We start from the raw sequence: 19235 nt of genomic DNA, 5'->3' as shown, positions 1-19235 counted from the left end.
AAGAAGACTTAGTTAAATATGAGTTGGTCTATGGAAGATGTGTAATTTTAAAGGTTGTTTCTTTGGTTTAATTTGGATTTGCAATTTCAGTTAACCCTTTCCAATAAGAGTGCCCCAAATGAATATTTACTTAGCAGTGATAGAAAACTTTATGTTTACAGAGTACTTATCAGTCTCTGTATCAGAACAAACACAAAAGAATGAAAAGGTCATTAGCAGTGTAGGAAGGAATTAAAGCAAAGTGGTCCCAAACCAGGGAAACTGAGTCTCAGGGCATATGTGGGATCTGAAGGTGAGACTCACCAGCAACCCTCCACAGCACTAATTGTCAACCTCTTGGGCTACTTGACTCTCTTTTCCTTTTCCTGCAGAGAAATCCAGCGAGGCTACATTTCCCAGCCTCCCTTGCAGTTAGCATGGGGAGTGTTGCGGAGGGTGCACGGGCAGAAAAGTGAGGTTGGAAGTCATCTATTCCACTTGCAGCCTGTTGCCTGGCCCTTGGGAAAACCTGTCCACACTCCTCCATGCTCTCCCTCTCTCTGTTTGCCCGCCAGAAGAGGAGGATGCCCTGGAAGAGTCTGGGTCTTGAATGATTGCGGAGCAGAGCACCAGCCCTGAACAGCATTGCACGGGGGCACCAGCAAGAAATGAACTTTTATTATGTGGAAACTCTGATACTTTAGAGTTGTTTATTATAGCTGTGAGCCTGTTCTGGTTATTACATACTCCTTTGGATGAGATGCAGTGAGTTTTGGCTTTGCATTTAGACTTAAAAAGTCCAGAAGTTAAGGGTGAGGCAGTTACATGATTTGATCTGGAAGCATGGCTACATGCAAGGACCAGGTTGGGGGGCATTTTTGGCACTGACAGGGCCACATTGGGATGTAAACAACTATTTTAAAAGTGGCCTTTCTGTAGCCTTCAAGGACTCCTTCCCCTTAAGAACATAAGCCACCTTCAGGCCCTCAAGGCTTTATGGGGTGTGAATGGGAAGAGAAACAAATTTTTCAGCAACTGTCCTGTGTTGGGCACTTTTCCTTGCAGAATCCTGTTTAATTTTTACAAGAATCCAATGAGGTAGTAAAGATTAACCTCAGTTTACAGGTGTTTACAATCAACTACAATCATTCTTTTCTATACCCCATTTGTTACAGATTTGGGTAGAGGAACTCCTTTCCACTTGGCCCCATGTCATTTCGACAACCCCACAGCCCATTTTATGTATTTATTTATTTTAAAAAATTTTATTTATGAGAGAGAGGAAGAGCGGGGGTGGGGGGAAGGAGCAGAGGGAGAGGGACAAGTAGACTCCATGCTGAGTGTGGAGCCAGGCCCGAGGCTCAAGCCCAGGACCCTAAGATCATGACCTGAACCTAAACCAAGAGTGAGCCACCCAGGCACCGCTCCCTATCCCCCCTTTAATCTTCAGTTGTTTCCTTACTTTCCAACACCATGAACTGTCTCACCTTGTACTTTTCCTGCCTCTGATCTGGAATGAGCTATTTCTCCATGGTGGCCTGCTTCCTTTAGAAAATAGTATTTACAAATGGAGACCCAGTGCTTATTGCTACTGGTGTGTCATTACTCCTAGGTCTTTGGGTGGGTCAGTATTAAAAGTCATGAATTCATGTTGATATTTCCAATTCAAATTTAACATTACGTTTTGTTGATTTTATATTTGTATCTTTTAGCAGAAAATCTTAGTTCTTTTTTTTTAAAGATTTATTTATTTATTTTAGAGAGAGCATGAGTCGGGGGAGGGGCAGAGGGAGAGACTGTCAAGCAGACTCTGCACTGAGCTTGGAGCCCCACTTGGGGCTGATCTCACAACACTGAGATCATGACTTAGGCCAAATCAATAGTTAGAGTCTCGTGCTTAACTGACTGAGCCATCCAGGTGCCCCCCCCTTCCTTTTTTTGAGGGTGAGAGAGAGAGAAAGCTTCCAGGGTCTTTTAAAGAGAGGAGTATAACATTATTTGCAAATATTGATATACCTGGGAAATCCTGGAAAATATACTGAAAAACTCTGATAAATGGGAATTAAGGATGTGATTGGGAACAAAATTAATATATAATATTAGAAAAATCAAAGGCCTTTTTCTATATGTAAAACAACCAGTAAATAGAGGTAAATGGAAAACCAGCAAAGGTTGCACAATTTCTTGGATCTACTAAAAACCATTTAATTGTATACTTTAGTATAGTGAATTTTATGGTATGTGAATTATATCTCAAAATTCAAGCTAATTAAGAGAAAATGCAGACAGTGGTGCACTCTGTGGTTAAATTGTAGGGCGTCTTCCACTTACTAGCTGTATGACCCTGTCACCTAACCTCACGTGCTGTGTCTGACTCTTCATCTGCCCATCTCATAGAGCTGTGAGGATTAAGTGAGCCCATATATGCAAAGTGCTTAGAACGGGACAAATAATAAGAGCTCAGTAAATGTATTGTTTTTGGTAACAATATGTTTATAAGGCTGTTGTCGACATTACCCTTCTGTTCAGGTACAGGTGGTTCCTTTGCACTCATTCAAGTCTTTTTTTGTTTAGATTTTTATTTATTTATTTGAGAGAGAGTGAGCACAAGTGGAGGGAGGAGCAGAGGCTGAGGCATGGGGAGAAGCAGTCTCCCTGCTGAATAAGGAGCCCGATGCAGGGGTTCCATCCCAGGACCCTGAGATCGTGACCTGAGCCGAAGGCAGGTACTTAACTGATTGAGCCACACAGGTGCCCTTTCTCTGAAGTCTTGATTGTTGTGGCCACTGACGTCACTGCTTGCTTGGTTAGCTCAAGGATCAGTTAACCATGGGACAGAGCCTTACGTAAACACCTCGAACCAATGTCTCCTGGTCTTTGCCAAGGGCCTCTGTGTGCCTCACCCACATAGTTTACAGCTCTGCTTTTAGCCTTGTTAGCTACTTGGGCAAACCTCAAGGTCAATCAGAGGTGAGAGTTTAAGACATTTTCAGGTCTGTTTTTGAACATATGCATGGTCCTATGCATGTCACGGCGGTCTAGATTCCCAGAAATATACCTGAGATTTTCAAAACCCCTTATGGGCATCTCATTCGTCCATCTTTCCTTTAAAGCTTTTTGGTGGGTTTGTTACTTGCCCCACCTATTATCCTTTGCCTCAGGCCACTGTCCTGGTAAAACATTCAACAACCTCCCCCTTCCCCAGAAACATTTAGCCCTGGGTACTTTTTTTTTTCCTCTTATGATTTTTTTTAAATTTTATTTTATTATGTTACATTAATCACCATACAGTACATCATTAGTTTTTGATGTGATGATCCACGATCCATTGTTTTTGTATAACACCCAGTGCTCCATGCAGAACGTGCCCTCTTTAATACCCATCACCAGGCTAACCCATCCCCCCTCCCCCCTCCCCCGCAAAACCCTGTTTGCTTCTCAGAGTCCATAGTCTCTCATGGTTCATCTCTCCCTCCGATTTCTCCCCCCTTCATTTTTCCCTTCCTTCTCCTAGTGTCCTCCATGCTCTTCCTTATGTTCCACAAATAAGTGAAACCATATGATAATTGCCTTTCTCTGCTTGACTTCTTTCACTTAGCATAATCTCCTCCAGTCCCATCCATGTTGATGTAAAAGTTGGGTATTCATCCTTTCTGATGGCTGAGCCATAGTCCATTGTATATATGGACCACATCTTCTTTATCCATTCATCTGTTGAAGGGCATCTCAGCTCTTTCCACAGTTTGGCTATTGCGGACATTGTTGCTATGAACCTTGGGGTGCATATGGGCCTTCTTTTCACTACATCTGTGTCTTTGGGGTAAAAACCCAGGAGTGCAATTGCTGGGTCATAGGGTAGCTCTATTTTTAATTTTTTGAGGCACCTCCACACTGTTTTCCAAAGTGGCTGTACCAACTTGCATTCCCACCAGCAGTGTAAGAGGGTTCCCCTTTCTCCACAACCTCTCCAACATTTGTTGTGTCTTGCCCTGTCCATTTTTGCCATTCTAACTGGTGTAAGGTGGTATCTCAGTGTGGTTTTGATCTGAATTTCCCTGATGGCTAATGATGATGAACATTTTTTCATGTGTCTGTTAGCCATTTGTGTGTCGTCTTCAGAGAAGTCTCTTGATTTCAAGTCAAGAAATGGGCAGAAGACATGAACACTGGGTGTGTTTGAGTGAGGTGGAAAAGACTAGCCTTTTGAGCAGTCTTCTAGGGAACCACCAGGCAGGTTAAACAATTATTTCTTTTTGGGATTGAGGCTTTGAAAGAGTTCCAGCCCCATTTTCCTCCCTCCAATCCTGGGAATGTGGGCTGTTACTTTTCAGGTTCTGCCAAGCTGGAAAGTGGGAAATGGAACTAGGGTGAAAGAAAATGCCACAATGTTTGCTGCCCTTCCTGAGATCCAGACATTCTCTTGCTTAAATGCTTCCCAGGTCGCTGTAAGCCTTTGGCTGACACTGAGTTTTGAAAAAGTTGATTCTGAATTTTTTTTTTTTGCCAGTTTTTTTTTTCCGCTTTTATGGAAGGGTGAACTCTTGGAGGTCCTCCTGCTATTTCACTCCCTTACTTAATTTTTATACTTAAGAGTATTTCTAAAATTTGGGAGGGGGTGTTCTGTAAATTGGTTTTAAAGTTCACATGAAGAAATAAGTAATTAAGAATAAATTGAAAGGGGCGCCTGGGTGGCTCAGATGGTTAAGCGTCTGCCTTCGGCTCAGGCCATGATCCCAGGGTCCTGGGATCGAGTCCCGCATCGGGCTCCCTGCTCCTTGGGAGCCTGCTTCTCCCTCTGCCTCTCTCTCTCTCTCTCTCTGGCTCTCATGAATAAATAAATAAAATCTTAAAAAAAAAAGAATAAATTGAAAGTCCTCAAAAACGGTAATGATATAAGAATAGCCTCCCCACCCCCATGCCTGGCTGGCTCAGTCAGTAGAGCAGGCAACTCTTGATCTTGGGGTTGTGAGTTTGAGCCCCAGGTTGGGAGTAGAGTTTACTTTAAAAAAAAAAATAGCCCCCACCCAATTTTTTTTAAAGATTCTATTTATTTATATGTTTGACAGAGAGAGAGAGAGAGAGAGCAGGAGCAGAGGGAGAGGGAGAAGCAGACTCCCTGCTGAGGAGGGAGTCCGATGCGGGGCTCCATCCCAGGACTCTGGGATCATGACCTGAGCCGAAGGTGACCCTGCCCCACCTAATATTAAGACATATATTAAAAGTACAATTATTAAGACAGTGTAGTACTGACAATAAATAGATCAATGGGACAGAATCAAGAGTCCAGAAAAAGAACCAATTTTTATGATAAATTAGTATGTAATACCCATGAGAGTGCATTTCAGTGAAAGATAAGAATTTAGTAAGTTTACTAGCATTAGGAAAAACATTAAGTTGGAGTTTTATCTAACTTCTTACAACAAAGAAATTCCAGGTGTATCAAAGGTTTAAACATAAAATGTAAAATATTAAAGAATGGGGAAATAGCTCTGAGAGGTTACAAGACTTTAGAAGCAACCCAAATATCCATCAGAGTAAAATAGATAAACATATGTGGTATATTCATACCTAATGGTAATATACAACAATGAAAATATATGAACTATAGCTTATATGCAACAACATGCTTGAATCTGAGAAATATGATGAGTTAAAGAAATAAGACATGAATGGATACTCTAAGAATCATAGAATATGACTCCATTCATATGGAATTAAAAATGATCAAAATAAACTATATTTTTAGGCATAAATCCAAATGTGGTAAAATTGTAAAGAAGCAAAAGGAAGTGACTTTTACAAAAATCAGGATGGTGGTTAGCTCTGGGCTGATAGTGGCATGGTGAATAGAGAGGGAGGCTTCTGGGGGTGAAGGGAATGTTCTAGTTCTTGACTTGTTTAGTGACTATATGGGTGTTTATTTAATAGTTATGCATTCAACTATTCACGTAGGTTTATGAACTCACCTGTGTGATTGTTATAGTGCACCATAAAAGAAGAAAAATTACAAAGAAAATGTAGTTGATTTCTCGTATTTAGCATTATATCTTGGGCAAATCTTATTTTGAGGCTGTTTATATATTTTTAATCCTATTTTCCTAGCTTCCTCTAGATTCATGCTTCCTAACAGTTAGAGAAATCTCTTTCTTTTCTCGAGCGATTCTGCGGTCCACTTCCTAGGAAATGCCACAGTATCGGTAATTAAATCATACCAGAGCGACAATTAGAAAGCTGAACGGTGGAGTGGCTGCTATCAAAATGTCATCCCACCACTGCAGGGGCAAGCGAGGCTCTCCCTTTCTCCAGTGTCATCTGGGTTTCATTTGTAGATTGATAAAAAGCCGAGCTCCAATCGTGGGCTCATAGGATTGAATTTATTAACTACTGGATGGAGATGAAATTTACCTTTCAAGGCTGGTTTGAGAATAAAATAAGGTAATAAATGGTGACTACTATGGCCTTTAATGAAGCAAGACAAATAATAGCATAAAGGATTGCTCTAGAATGGAGGAGTGATGTTCTTTTTTGCATAAGTTCAAGGGAAATGATTTTTTAAATGTTTTTTTTTTTAAAGATTTCATTTATTTATTTGACAGAGAGAGACACAGTGAGAGAGGGAACACAAGCAGGGGGAGAGGGAGAGGAGAAGCAGGCTCCCCGCTGAGCAAGGAGCCCGAGGCAGGGCTCTGTCCCAGGACCCTGGGATCATGACCTGAGCCAAAGGCAGATGCTTAACGACTGAGCCACCCAGGTGCCCCTTAAAAATGGGTTTGATGTAAAAAAAAAAGGGGGGGGGGCGCCTGGGTGGCTCAGTCGTTAAGCGTCTGCCTTCAGCTCAGGTCATGATCCCAGGGTCCTGGGATCGAGCCCCGCATCGGGCTCCCTGCTCGGCGGGAAGCTTGCTTCTCCCTCTCCCACTCCCCCTGCTGGTGTTCCCTCTCTCGCTGTGTCTCTCTCTGTCAAATAAAATAAAAAATCTTTAAAAAAATAAAAATAAAAATGGGTTTGATGTAATTGTTGTTTCATCTCATTGTTTGATTTTTTTTTTTTAAGGCTGCATCCTGACATTTCTTTCCCATCTATCTCAGGACCTTTGTTTACTCATTGCTCACTAGAGGGAGGCCTTTCCCAGTTGCATTTCTTGTCAGAGGATTTGTCTTCTGCACGGGAAATGGACTGCTCCAAGCCTACTATCTGATTTACTGTGCTGAATACCCTGCTGAGTGGTACACAGACGTACGGTTTAGCCTGGGTAAGTAAACCTGGCCACTTCTTACCCACACCCTGCCTGAATCCCCAGCACCTTCCCCCCACGCACTGCAATTACCCCCCAGTGAATTCCATTCTCCTCTTCTCTCCCTGCTACCCCGCGCTTTTCTTTATAAAACAGCGAGAAAGCTCTTTGAAAATCATGTCACTCTGTACCTCAGAATCCTCCAGTACATTTCTGCTACTCTTGGGATAAAACACGAATTCTTTATCACTGCCTATGCCTGTGACGCCTAAATGTTGTTGGTCCTGCCCGATTTCCCCACCCCATTTCTTGCCTCTGTCCAGTTACTGTGCTGTAGCCTCAGTGGCCTTCCTGCTGGGCCTGAAATGGTCAAGCTGGTCCTGCCCCAGAGCTTTTGTACAGACCATTCCCTCTGTCTAGAATGTTCTGTCCACATATACTCATGGAGGTTGGTCCCTCACTTTATTTAGGTGTCTAACCATTTGTACCTCCTCAAAGAAACTTTTCCTGACCATTTTATCTAAAATACTAGAAAACACTGTTGAATTTCTTTTTCATTATCTGCAAGAGGAACTCAAGTCAGGAAGGTTCGATTGTTTGTATATTATTTTGGCTTAAACCAAAATGCTGGGATTACCCCTAATTCCTCTCTTTATGTCACACATCAAATTCTCTGTCAGTTTAGTACGGCTGCATCTAGCTCCATAACATGTACCCACAGGGCTCACTTCTCCCTTGCGCCTCCAACTTGGTCCTGGTCTGAGCCCGTGATGGCCTCTTGCTGGGACCGCCACAGTGACCTTCACACTAAGCTTCCTGTTGCCGGTACTGGCCTTCAATAGCCCCTTCTGCACACAGCAGTCAGAGGGAACGTTTGAAAACACAAATGACCGGAGGATTGGTCGTATGAATGCTGATACATGCACACAATGGAGTGCTCTGGAGCCACAAGAACAAACAAACAAACAAAACAAAAACAAGGAAGATCTCTGTGTTCCTGTGAAGTATCTCCAGAATATGTGGTTAAATAAAAATAAAGTGTGAACAGTGTATCTAGAATGCTACTTTTCATGTAAAAACGATGGAAGGAAAATGTGTGTTTGTGTGTGTATGTGTGTGTGTGTGTGTATAAAACTGGAAAAGGGAATATTGGATTGATAAAAAAAAGAAACTAATTTTAAAAAGGTGACCTGTAGGGTCTGTGGGAAAGAGAATGGGTGGCAGGCAGAACTTTTCTTTCAATATGATTTTGCCCTTTGAATCATGAAACTTAATAATTCCGTTTAAAAAAATCTAAATGGGGGACCCTGGCTGGCTCAGTTGGTGGAGCAAGCGACTCTTGATCTTGCGGTCATGAGTTTGAGCCCCCGGGGTGGTATAGAGATTACTTAAATAAATAAAACGTAAAAAAAATCTACATGGAAGACCCTAAAACTGAGAACAAACCAATAAATGTACCTAACTATATGTTGAACTGGTAATATAACCATACAGGAAAATGATTTATGTTAGTTTACAAGAAATAAGGAGAATGAAGAGATAAGTTGAATGCCACCATCAGGAAGTGAGCCAGTCTTCTTATCTAGAAAGGGGGGCATTCTGAGGTACAACTGTCTGGTGTCTTTTTAAGAAGCCAGTGCCCTGAAAATTTTTTAAAAAGGTAGGGGTCAGGTTACCTGGGTGACTCAGTCGGTTGAGCATCTGACTTTTGATTTTGGCTCAGGTCATGACCTCATGGGTCGTGAGATGAAGCCCAGCGTTGGGCTCTGCACTCAGCAGAGTCTGCTTGAAGATTCTCTCGCTCTGCCCCTCTACCTGCATGCACATGTACACCCCTCTCTCTAAAATAAATTAAAAAAAAATTTTTTTTTTAAAGGGAAAGGGTCTGGGCAAGATTAAAATGGCCTTTAAAGAGAAAATGACCAGATGCCAGGTATGGTCTTATACTGGACTTTGGTTTTCATAAACCAGCCCTAAGAAGCATTTTGGGCTATCTCGGGAAATGGAAATATGGCCTAGATATTACATAAGATGAAAATCTAGAAAGATATGCATTAAAGTGTTTAATGGTTATAATTTCTGGGTGGTGGGAAAAAGGTGTCTGGGTTTTCTTATTTTTGCTAATTCACATGTAGTATTCCATGTAACATATTTACTTCCTTTGTAACAATAATAAATGGAAATCATTTCCTATTTCTCCCCTGCTCCAAACCTGCCAATGGCTTTCTCTTGGACTTAACAATCCAAACTCCTCACCAAAGCCTACAGTGCTTAGTGTGTTTTTTTAAGTTATCATCTGTCCACATTTTCCCACTTTTCTCTCTATCTTAAAGTTTCAACTACACCAGCCTTCCTTCTGTTTTTTTAGACAGAGTAAACCTATTCTAGCCTCAGGGCCTTTGCACCTGCTAATCCCTATACCAGATTGCTCTCCCTCAGATCTGTGCATTCTTATTATTCAAATCACAGGACAAAATGCCAAATCTTCAGAAAAGTTTTCCCTATCCACCTCATCTAAGGTAGAGACACCTCCTCCCCTCCCCAGTTCACTCTCTATCTCATGATCCTATGATTTTCTACTTTGCAGTGACATTATATGATTTAAAATATTTTAATTATTTGAATTCTTTTCTGTCTTCTTCCACTAAGATGTAAGCTCTATGAGAACAGATACCTTGACTGTTTTCTCATTACTGTATCCTTGGTGTTTAAGATAACCCTTGGTGTATTATAAGCTCTCAATATTAGTTGAATGAAAAAATGAATGAACGAGTGAACACATGAGTGAGTCTTGTACCAACCTTGTGAAATAGGTACTATTCAAATCTACATTTTACAGATGAGAAAACAGAGGCTGAGAGAGGGTCAGTGACTTGCCCAAGGACACACAGACACTGAGTCCAAGGTTTCTGCTTTGTCTCCGGCTGTGCCCGCTGTCTCCCCTCCTTCTTTCAGCCTCCTGCCATTGGTATCTCTCTCTAGTTTCCCTTTCTTCCAGGCCAATATTTAAAAAAAATTATTATTGAGGCATAGTTGACATACTATGTTATATTAGTTTCAGATACATAGTGTAGTAATTCGGCAATTCTCTGCATTGTTCAGTGCTCCCCAAGATGAGTGTAGTCACCACTTGTCACCATACAACGGCCAGTGATCTTTTGACTAGACAAGACTCATTGTTTCCTGTCATAGCAAATGAGGTGAGAGTAGATCTGTTTTTAATTCAAGTGTTCTTGCTTTTTGCCTCATGTGTTTTGATCAGCACAAATACACTTTGTTGAGAGGTGGAGGTTGGGCATCTATGTGGAACAGTGAGTGTTTCTGGGGTGTCATGGTGCCCATGGGGTGCAAGACCTCGCATCCCTGATCCTGGCTCTCCTCACCTCAGACCCCGGCTTCTTTCTGAGCCAGTGAATGGGGAATAAGACTGTGTGTGAACTGGCAGTGGTTGAAACCAGTTTGCTAGGTCCCAGGCTCCCCAGTCTGACTCATGTTCCTTTCATGAGAATGGGTATATCACTCAGGAATGCTCTCAGCAGTGAGTCACAGAAAACCAGTTCATAGTGACTTAAATAATTAAGAATGTCTATTTCTTACATAACAAGAATGTCCAAAGGTAGGTGGCTTCTACATTCCTTTAGTTGCTTACAGATATCATTAAGATCCCAGGAACTTTCTATACTTTCTATTCCACTGTTCTTAACATGTTTACCTATGGTCCTCATCATACTCACTTCATGATTGCAAGACAGTTGCTAGAGCTCAAGGCATCACATCTGGCAATGAAAGAGGAGGGAGGCAGTAGAGGCACTGGTCTCATCTTCCCTTTTATCAGGAAAGTAAAAATTTCCAAGGAAATTTCCCTTTATATCCCTGAGACAAAAATAGGTCACATGACCACTTTTCAGCCTTCCAGCCTCTATAGTGGGGGAAGGCAAAGGAGGAGGGTTTGGAATTAGTGGTTGAGTTTGCCAACCACAATTTAATTATTTGGGAATGAGCCAAAAGTTTGCTATTCATTCATTCATTGGCCAATGGTGTTGTTCCCTTTCTCTCCTCTCCCACCTGCCTCCATCATGTGACACTGTATACTGTCAGTCTTTTGGTCTATGAAAATATGGCCTCTCCACCCAAATTTGGGACAACGGCTAATTAGCTACCCTTTGCCATATCTTTGTAACGTTCTCAGAATTTGAAATTAAATGCGCTTCTCTTCTTTTAAAAAAAGAAAAAAAGAAAACTTAGCTTGTGAGAAAAACACCAAAACCAGGATACATTTTTTAAAAAAGATTTTATTTATTTATTTTTAATGGGTTTCTTTTTTTTTTTTTTAAAGATTTTATTTATTTGAGAGAGAGAGAGAGAATGAGAGACCTGAGAGCATGAGAGGGAGGTGGGTCAGAGGGAGAAGCAAACTCCCCCCTTAGCAGGGAGCCCGATGTGGGACTCGATCCCGGGACTCCAGGATCATGACCTGAGCCGAAGGCAGTCGCTTAACCACCTGAGCCACCCGGGCACCCTTATTTATTTATTTGAGAGAGAGAGAAAGTGTGTGTGAGAGAGCACAAGCAGGGGGAGCAGCAGAGGGAGAGGGAGAAGCAGGCTTCCTGCTGAGCAGGGAGCCCGATGTGGGGCTGGATCCCAGGACCCTGGGATCATGACCTGAGCTGAAGGCAGATGCTTAACCCACTGAGCCACCCAGGCGCCCCTCCAGGATACATTTTTAACTTCTTCCCTCTGTCTTCTTTGCTAAGGTGTCTTCTTATTTATTTTGGGAATGGGAATCAACATTCATAGTGACTATATATTGCGCCAGCTCAGGAAGCCTGGAGAAGTCATCTATAGGATTCCGCAAGGTAATATCTCCCCCGCCCTCCAAATTTCCACTCTTCCTTGGGAGCCTGTCCCAGAGATGATGCTATGAGTAGCAAATGGAGAGGGTGCAGTGACGGCACAAATGACACAGTATATCCCAGTTTGCCTCTGACTTCTCCTTCACATTCCCTCCCAGCCCACACCACGTTTGTGTTTTCTGATCTAAACCTGGAAGTTCAGGGAGAGGCACCCTTAAGGTGCAACATCATAATACCTTGCGGGTGGGGAGTGCAAGTCTTGGGGTAAGGTGGAAATAGGCTGCCACCTCATTACAGTAGGTAAGATTACCATGTACTGTATTAGGCTTCTCCAGAGAAACAGAACCAATAGGATATAGACAGAGATACAGCTCTAGAAACATAAGGAGATTTGTTGTGAGGAATTGGCTCACATGATCATGGAAGCTGAGAAATCCCATGATCTGTTATTTGCAAGTTGGAGCCCCGGAGAGTAGGTGGTGTAAGTTCTAGTCTGTGTGCAAGAGAAGACTGATGTTCTAGCTTAAAGACAGTCAGGCAGAGAGAGTAAATTCTCCCTTACTTGGCCCTTTTGTTCTATTCAGGCCTTCAATGGATTGGATGAGGCCCACCCGCATTGGGGAGGGCGATCTGCTTTAGTCAGTGTATAGATTTAAATGTTAATCTCATCCAGGAACAGCCCCACAGACATACCCAGAAATAAAGTTTAATCAAATATCTAGGCACACTATAGCGCAGTCAGGTTAACACAGAAAATCAGGCATCTAAGCATCATGTGTACCCACTGTGTCGGTCCTTCATGAATTAGCTAATAAAGCTGAATTGTGTATTACTTGTCTTCTCCGGTTGACCTAGACTTATCTGGTGAGTAGTCAGGGGTAGTACTGTATATATTTCCTGCCACTTGTATTTTCTTAAAGGTATGGAGAGCCATAATTACTTAATCAAAAATTAGGATGGGAGGTCTTACAGGTACAAATGCTTTCTCAGATATAAAGTCACAGAATATTTGAAATCCTAACTGTTCCCAAGAAACTGGGTGCGAAGTTGACAAACATAAGCAGGTGAGAGTGAATTAGTCCAAGGAATCCTTTGCTATTTTAGGTGGTATTTGGGTAGTTTGATGGCTCCTTTTGATGTAAATAGAACCTGTTATTTACTTCAAAATTTTTCCTAAATTACAATATGATATTGATATTCATTTATTAATAAAATAATGACAGAACTACAGTGGATTCAGTAACACATTTAAATGAATTTAAATGTTGCTGACATCCTCATGGTGTCTGCATCAAACAAAAGTAATGCCAAATATTGAGATATGCCATTTGCAATTTATAGGCCCATATACCATCAACAATTTATAGACCCTCTGTAGGAGGTCAGTGGTTTCTCCCAGGGTCTGGGAAATCACGGGTCCGGAGCTGCTGATGCAGTGTCATCTTTTTTTTTTTTTTAATTTTTATTGTTATGTTAATCACCATACATTACATCATTAGTTTTTGATGTAGTGTTCCATGATTCATTGTTTGTGCATAACACCCAGTGCTCCACGCAGAATATGCCCTCTTTAATACCCATCACCAGGCTAACCCATCCCCCCACCCCCTCCCCTCTAGAACCCTCAGTTTGTTTTTTAGAGTCCATCGTCTCTCATGGTTCGTCTCCCCCTCTGACTTACTCCCCTTCATTCTTCCCCTCCTGCTATCTTCTTCTTCTTCTTTTTTATTTTCTTAACATATATTGCATTATTTGTTTCAGAAGTACAGATCTGTGATTCAACAGTCTTGCACAATTCACAGCACTCACCATAGCACATACCCTCCCCAATGTCTATCACCCAGCCACCCCATCCCTCCCACCCCCCCACCACCACTCCAGCAACCCTCAGTTTGTTTCCTGAGATTAAGAATTCCTCATATCAGTGAGGTCATATGATACATGTCTTTCTCTGATTGACTTATTTCAGTCAGCATAACACCCTCCAGTTCCATCCATGTCATTGCAAATGGCAAGATCACATTCCTTTTGATGGCTGCATAATATTCCTTTGTGTATATATACCACATCTTCTTTATCCATTCATCTGTCGATGGACATCTTGGCTCTTTCCACAGTTTGGCTATTGTGGACATTGCTGATGCAGTGTCATCTTTAAAGAAGATAACTTGAAGGAGCTTTGGGATTTTAAATATTCGCTCAATAATTAGCCAAACAAAGAAGAGCAGAGAATTCTCTTAAAAGCTAGATTGTCAAAGTTAGTTTCCAACTATTAAGGTATGTTACAGAATGATTTAAAAACAAAATATTCTTTATATAACTATGGAAAGAAAAAAATTAGTTTACTGTGGGGCAGAAAGTGGATACATTTACTATCATTGGAAATGTGTTGATTTCTGTTTACAGGTTTGATGTCAGACATGTATGGTTGCATAGAAAAGCAAACCTTGAAAATCAGCAGAAGCAGACCTCACCAGGCCCCACGAGGGCAAAGCCCCTGCAGCTCCCACTCACTTCTTTCAACTTGAACAGAGTATATACACTCCTTTGCAGGGGTGGGGAGGGGCAAATGCCACAGGAGAATGTCCTTACTTCTAGCATCAACTCAGGTTTTTATTATTGTCACATAGCGTGTTGTTCATTTTGTCTGAGTACCCACCTGAAATATGCTGTGTGGGCGTCCAGGGGAGAAGTGAGAAGGTGAGAGGTGGCTTGGGAACAAAATGAAAACCCGACCTCCTGCTCCTCATCATTGTCTTGCCCGGAGCCCATCAAGTGGTTGGGGCCACGATTCGGGGAGTTCTGAGGGCAACAGGCTGCTGTCACTGTGCTTATCCTTCTCCCCAAGGGGACTGCGCCAGGCTGCGATGACCATAAGGAAGTCTCCAGCCCCACATTTGTTGTAACTGCCTTTATGTGCTTTGGAACGAAGCAGAGGGGTTTGAATGTGGCAGTGACCCGGTTCTGATGACGGATCTTTCCGTTCTTCTGCCTGCAGGTGGCTTGTTTACGTATGTTTCCGGAGCCAATTTCCTAGGTGAGGTCATTGAATGGACGGGCTATGCCCTGGCCACTTGGTCCCTCCCAGCACTTGCGTTTGCGTTTTTCTCACTTTGTTTCCTGGGGCTGCGAGCTTTCCACCACCACAGGTAAATTTCTCAATTCATCATGTAGCTTTCTGCTCCAAGCTGTCTTCCAGCACTCTGAGTCAGGTATAGAAACCTGAGACATGTATTTTTATAAGGTAAGGTTGATACAGTAATCCGGACTGGTAAATTCTGACTTCGAACTTGGGATTCGGCTGGGCAACAGTATTGTAAACACTTTTTTTTTCCTATGAGTAAAACTAAACCCATGTAGGGAGAGGCACACCCGAGGTGACTTGGGAAGCCACCTGCCACCTTATAGAAGAAGGCTTCTGGGCAAGGACGTTAGGAGTTAGTTGGCCTGGGCTCTGTGCCCCCGAGCAGGCTCACCTGCATGGGCTCTAGGTAAGGGTCCAGAGTTCCAAGAAGTATCTTCCATTTCCATGCTTCAATCCGAATTCACTTCTGCCGCATTTCTCAAAGTGTGTTCCATGGGCAGCACTGTCCACAGCTTCACAGATAATCCTAAGGTCCAGCCATGATACGGTACCGCCAGGGAAAAGCCTAGACCCTGGTCTAGTGTGGCTACTATCTTTAATTCTGGCTTTGGTGCTAATAGTCCGGGTAATCACAGAGCCCTGGAAACTCCAGGATTATTCTCCTGGAATCCGTGTGACACCAGGGCTTATTCTGGCACTCCCCTTTATCCGCGACCCCCACCCTCCATAAAGCCTAGCCAAGGTCATGGCTGGCTTCTTGGGAAGGTAGGGTAAGTGAATGCTTATGTGGTGTGATCTCAGGACTGTCCCCTCACCTGGGGAATGCCAGGAATTGTAGGGGTTTAGAACCTTTCCTCATAGGTCTAGCCTAAAGCCTTACTAACTTCCACCTGCCCCCCCAGACCCTGTACCTGCGATAGGGTGGGGACAAAAGCATTAACTAAAAGCATCACTGCAAGGGGAAGAGTAACGCACTAAGTTACTACCGGGCTTTGCACTTGAACTTCAGATCCTTTCTCTAAAATGGCATTTGTGGCTGGAGAGACACCGAGCGAAGGAGGGATAGCCAAAGGGGGAGCAGCCTTGGAACCAGGACCTGGGGGACCCCTTAAGCTTCTGCGTGGGTGTTTTAGTTGGGCTAATGATTAATTTTGTAGTTTTGAAGGTTAAACCAAGAATGGGTTCTTTTCCTCAGAGTGGACTTTATGCAGACGTGTCGGAAATGGATGAAACAGTAGCAGTCCTCATGATGGGCGCCGGCCACCTGCTAGCCTTGGTGGGGACGGGCTTCAGGGCGTCCCCAGCCTGTAAGACAGTCTGCGTTCTCCTCTCTTGAGGCAGAGTCTGTTGCCCACCAGAGGCGGAGAGGGAGAGGGCAGAGAAGGCGTCAGCCAGCAGTCGGAGAGACCCTGGGAAGTGGTCTCAGGTGGGGCCAGTCAGGGGAGGGACAGGAGTTCCACCAGAGGTCTCCAGCAGGTGCAACAGCAAAATCCAAACTGTAGCCCTGTCCTGTGAGGTCAGACTGCTCCATAAGGAAGGCCAGGCATCTTTTCTGTAGGGATAACTGGGCTTTGTGAGAAGCAACTCATCAGAGCTCGCTAAACATAGCACGAGAAACCAGCCACCTCTTGTCACATATTATTACCGTTTGCTCCCCGTGATTTTTACTTGAGAGCTACCAGCTTCAACTAGCTAGTTCAACCTGGTCACTGAAGGAGAAAGCCATTTCACAACACGTATTAATCTTCCAGGCCTGCCAAAGCAGATGACCACAAACCAAGTGGCTTAAAACAATAGAAATTTATTCGCTCACAGTTCTGGGGGCAGAAGTCTGAAATCAAAGTGTATGTAGGGCCATGTTCTCTCTGAAGGTTCTAGGCGAGGATCCTTCCTTGCCTCCTCCTGGCTTCTGGTTGCACCCCCAACCCGGTGTGTTCCATGGTCTACAGCTCCATCCCCAGTCTCTGCCTCCATGTCCACATGGCCACCTCCCTTGCCCGTCTCTGTCTTGGTGTCTCTGGTCCCCTCAGTCACACTGGCTTAAGGGCCTTTCCTATTCCAGGATGCCCCTGTCTTACCTTCCTAGATCATATCGGCCATGACCCTATTTCCAGGTAAGTCTTCCAGGTTAAGACTTCAAGCATGTATTCTGGGGGGACACAATTCAACCCAGAATATGAGGTAACATTTTCTTGGCATTCCCAAGGCCTCATGAGGGGATATTTTCCTGGGAACATTGCCAGTTCTCTAGGATTTATCTTGCCCGTGGTCTTTGGGGTCTCCGATTCAACCCAAGTGAATCCATTGAGCAGTTCCTTCCAGCTTTCCCCTTTTTTTTATTGTGATAAAATACACATAACATAAAATTTACATTTTGGCTATTTTCAGTGTACCATTTAGTGGCATTAGGTACATCCATAATGTTGTGCAACCATCGCCACAGTCCTCTGGCTATTACTTTTTATTTCCCAACACAAGAAGCTTCAACGTTTGTTTATGGGAGAGGATGCAGGAGGGAGAAGGAAGATGGACAAATGGCCATCTGCAAGAGTCAGGCCCTGGGTAACTAGGTTGCTTTGTAACAAGGATCTCAGACCCAGCAAACCTCAGGGGTTGACCACTGCTTATTATAATTATTCCTTTCTTGTCTTTTAGGTTCTACCTCAAGATGTTTGAGGACTATCCCAAATCTCGGAAGGCCCTCATTCCATTTATTTTTTGAAGAAACCAGATAAAAAAGGAACTAAAAGCTCCCATATGACTGTTGAACACCATCAAGCTGATGAGCCTGTAACTTTTAAAGTTCCAGTGTGTATCTATACCGGGAGGCCTCTTGTGTTCTGACAGCCGGCCTGGAGATTCTGTGAGGTGGCTATTTCACGTGTCCTCCACCCTCCCAGGGTCTCTCTCCTGGTCTCCTGTTGACGCTTCCGCAAGGCTCTTCTCCACACAGAGGCATCTGTCTGCTCTTTATCTAGTCCTCCTAGAAAGTGCAAAACTTCCCTATGTCTTGTCTTCTCGGGGTGATCTAAGTACGTGTGGCCTAACAGCTGCTCTGTGTCAATGTAAGACAGCCCTGTAGCCAGGAAAGTTTTCAGTTGAGGGCAGTGTTTGTAGAATTTATTAAAGGTACATATTTTACGCCCATACAAATGAGCAGATACTGAAATTCTGGAGCTGCATGGACCCCGAGCAAATCCACTCCCAAATGAAAACCCAGTCACACTTTGCTCTCTCTCAGTTAATTATGAAAGATGTGAGATGATGAAGTGGACTTTTAATAGAGGAGACCTCGCTTCATAATTGCTGAAGGTGCAAGGAGGCATTGACCCCATTTCAGTCTCCACGCCTCTGGCTTCCTGAAGTTTCCAGGATCCCTGTCAGAGATATCCCAGAAAACTGGTGTGGGGTTTATTGAAGGTCAGGTTTTCTTGACCACAAAGAGAGAGGCCTGACTCTGGTTGGCAAATGAGATAGTAAAAAAGCGTTTTACGGTAGACACCGCCCACTCCGATATTCTCGGAGACCTGTGGAAATATCCAAATAATGAGAGAGTGTCAAAGAAGGGAAATGACTGAGCAAGATCATACATTGCTTGCCTGGATGGGACGTTTACAGTGACAGGGAAGCATTTCAGAAGCACTCCGGCAACTTTTCTGCGATTTTTTTGTGGCAAGTCCTCAACATTTCCTAGGGGCGGTCTGAACATCAGTCGTCCAAGTCCCTAAGGGCGCCAGGCTGAAAGCTACTGCCAGAGGCCTGTGTATGGGCAGAAAACCTCTTTTGTTTGGCTCAGACAGGGATTCAGCATATAGTTTGACTTTCTTTCTTTTCTTTTCTTTTTTTTTAACATTAGAAGTTTCCAAAATTTCAAAATTAGGTCTCTACATTTCAGTTTCCCTTAAAACGCTGGAGGCTGTGGGCCCACGGAACCCACTAAGAATGGAGACTGATCAGCTAGTGCATATTAGAATTTGCAACCTTGGTGGAGGAGTCACCCTAGCGTGGGTGCTCAGACACTGGGTTCTTTAAGGGAGGGGCTGAACACTCAGAATCAGAATATAGGAAAATATTTGTCCCCCTC

The 19235-nt window shown here is 43.4% G+C and overlaps 1 protein-coding gene across 1 annotated transcript in view; it reads left to right on the top strand.

Moving 5' to 3' along the window:
• SRD5A2 (steroid 5 alpha-reductase 2) overlaps positions 1–18160 on the top strand; it is a 42038-nt gene extending 23878 nt beyond the window's left edge. Inside the window, exons 2-5 of the mRNA XM_027623500.1 lie at positions 7068–7231; positions 11968–12069; positions 15065–15215; positions 17807–18160. Of these exons, the coding sequence (XP_027479301.1) occupies positions 7068–7231; positions 11968–12069; positions 15065–15215; positions 17807–17873 (484 nt within the window). The 3' untranslated portion in view covers positions 17874–18160. The remainder of the gene's footprint in view (positions 1–7067; positions 7232–11967; positions 12070–15064; positions 15216–17806) is intronic.
• The last annotated feature ends 1075 nt before the right edge of the window (positions 18161–19235 follow it).

Source organism: Zalophus californianus, chromosome 8 (genome assembly GCF_009762305.2).
Source record: "Zalophus californianus isolate mZalCal1 chromosome 8, mZalCal1.pri.v2, whole genome shotgun sequence".
NCBI classification, from domain to species: Eukaryota; Metazoa; Chordata; class Mammalia; order Carnivora; family Otariidae; genus Zalophus; species Zalophus californianus.
The sequence above is the reverse complement of the archived record's forward strand: the minus strand, read 5'-3'. Positions and strand labels throughout refer to the sequence as shown.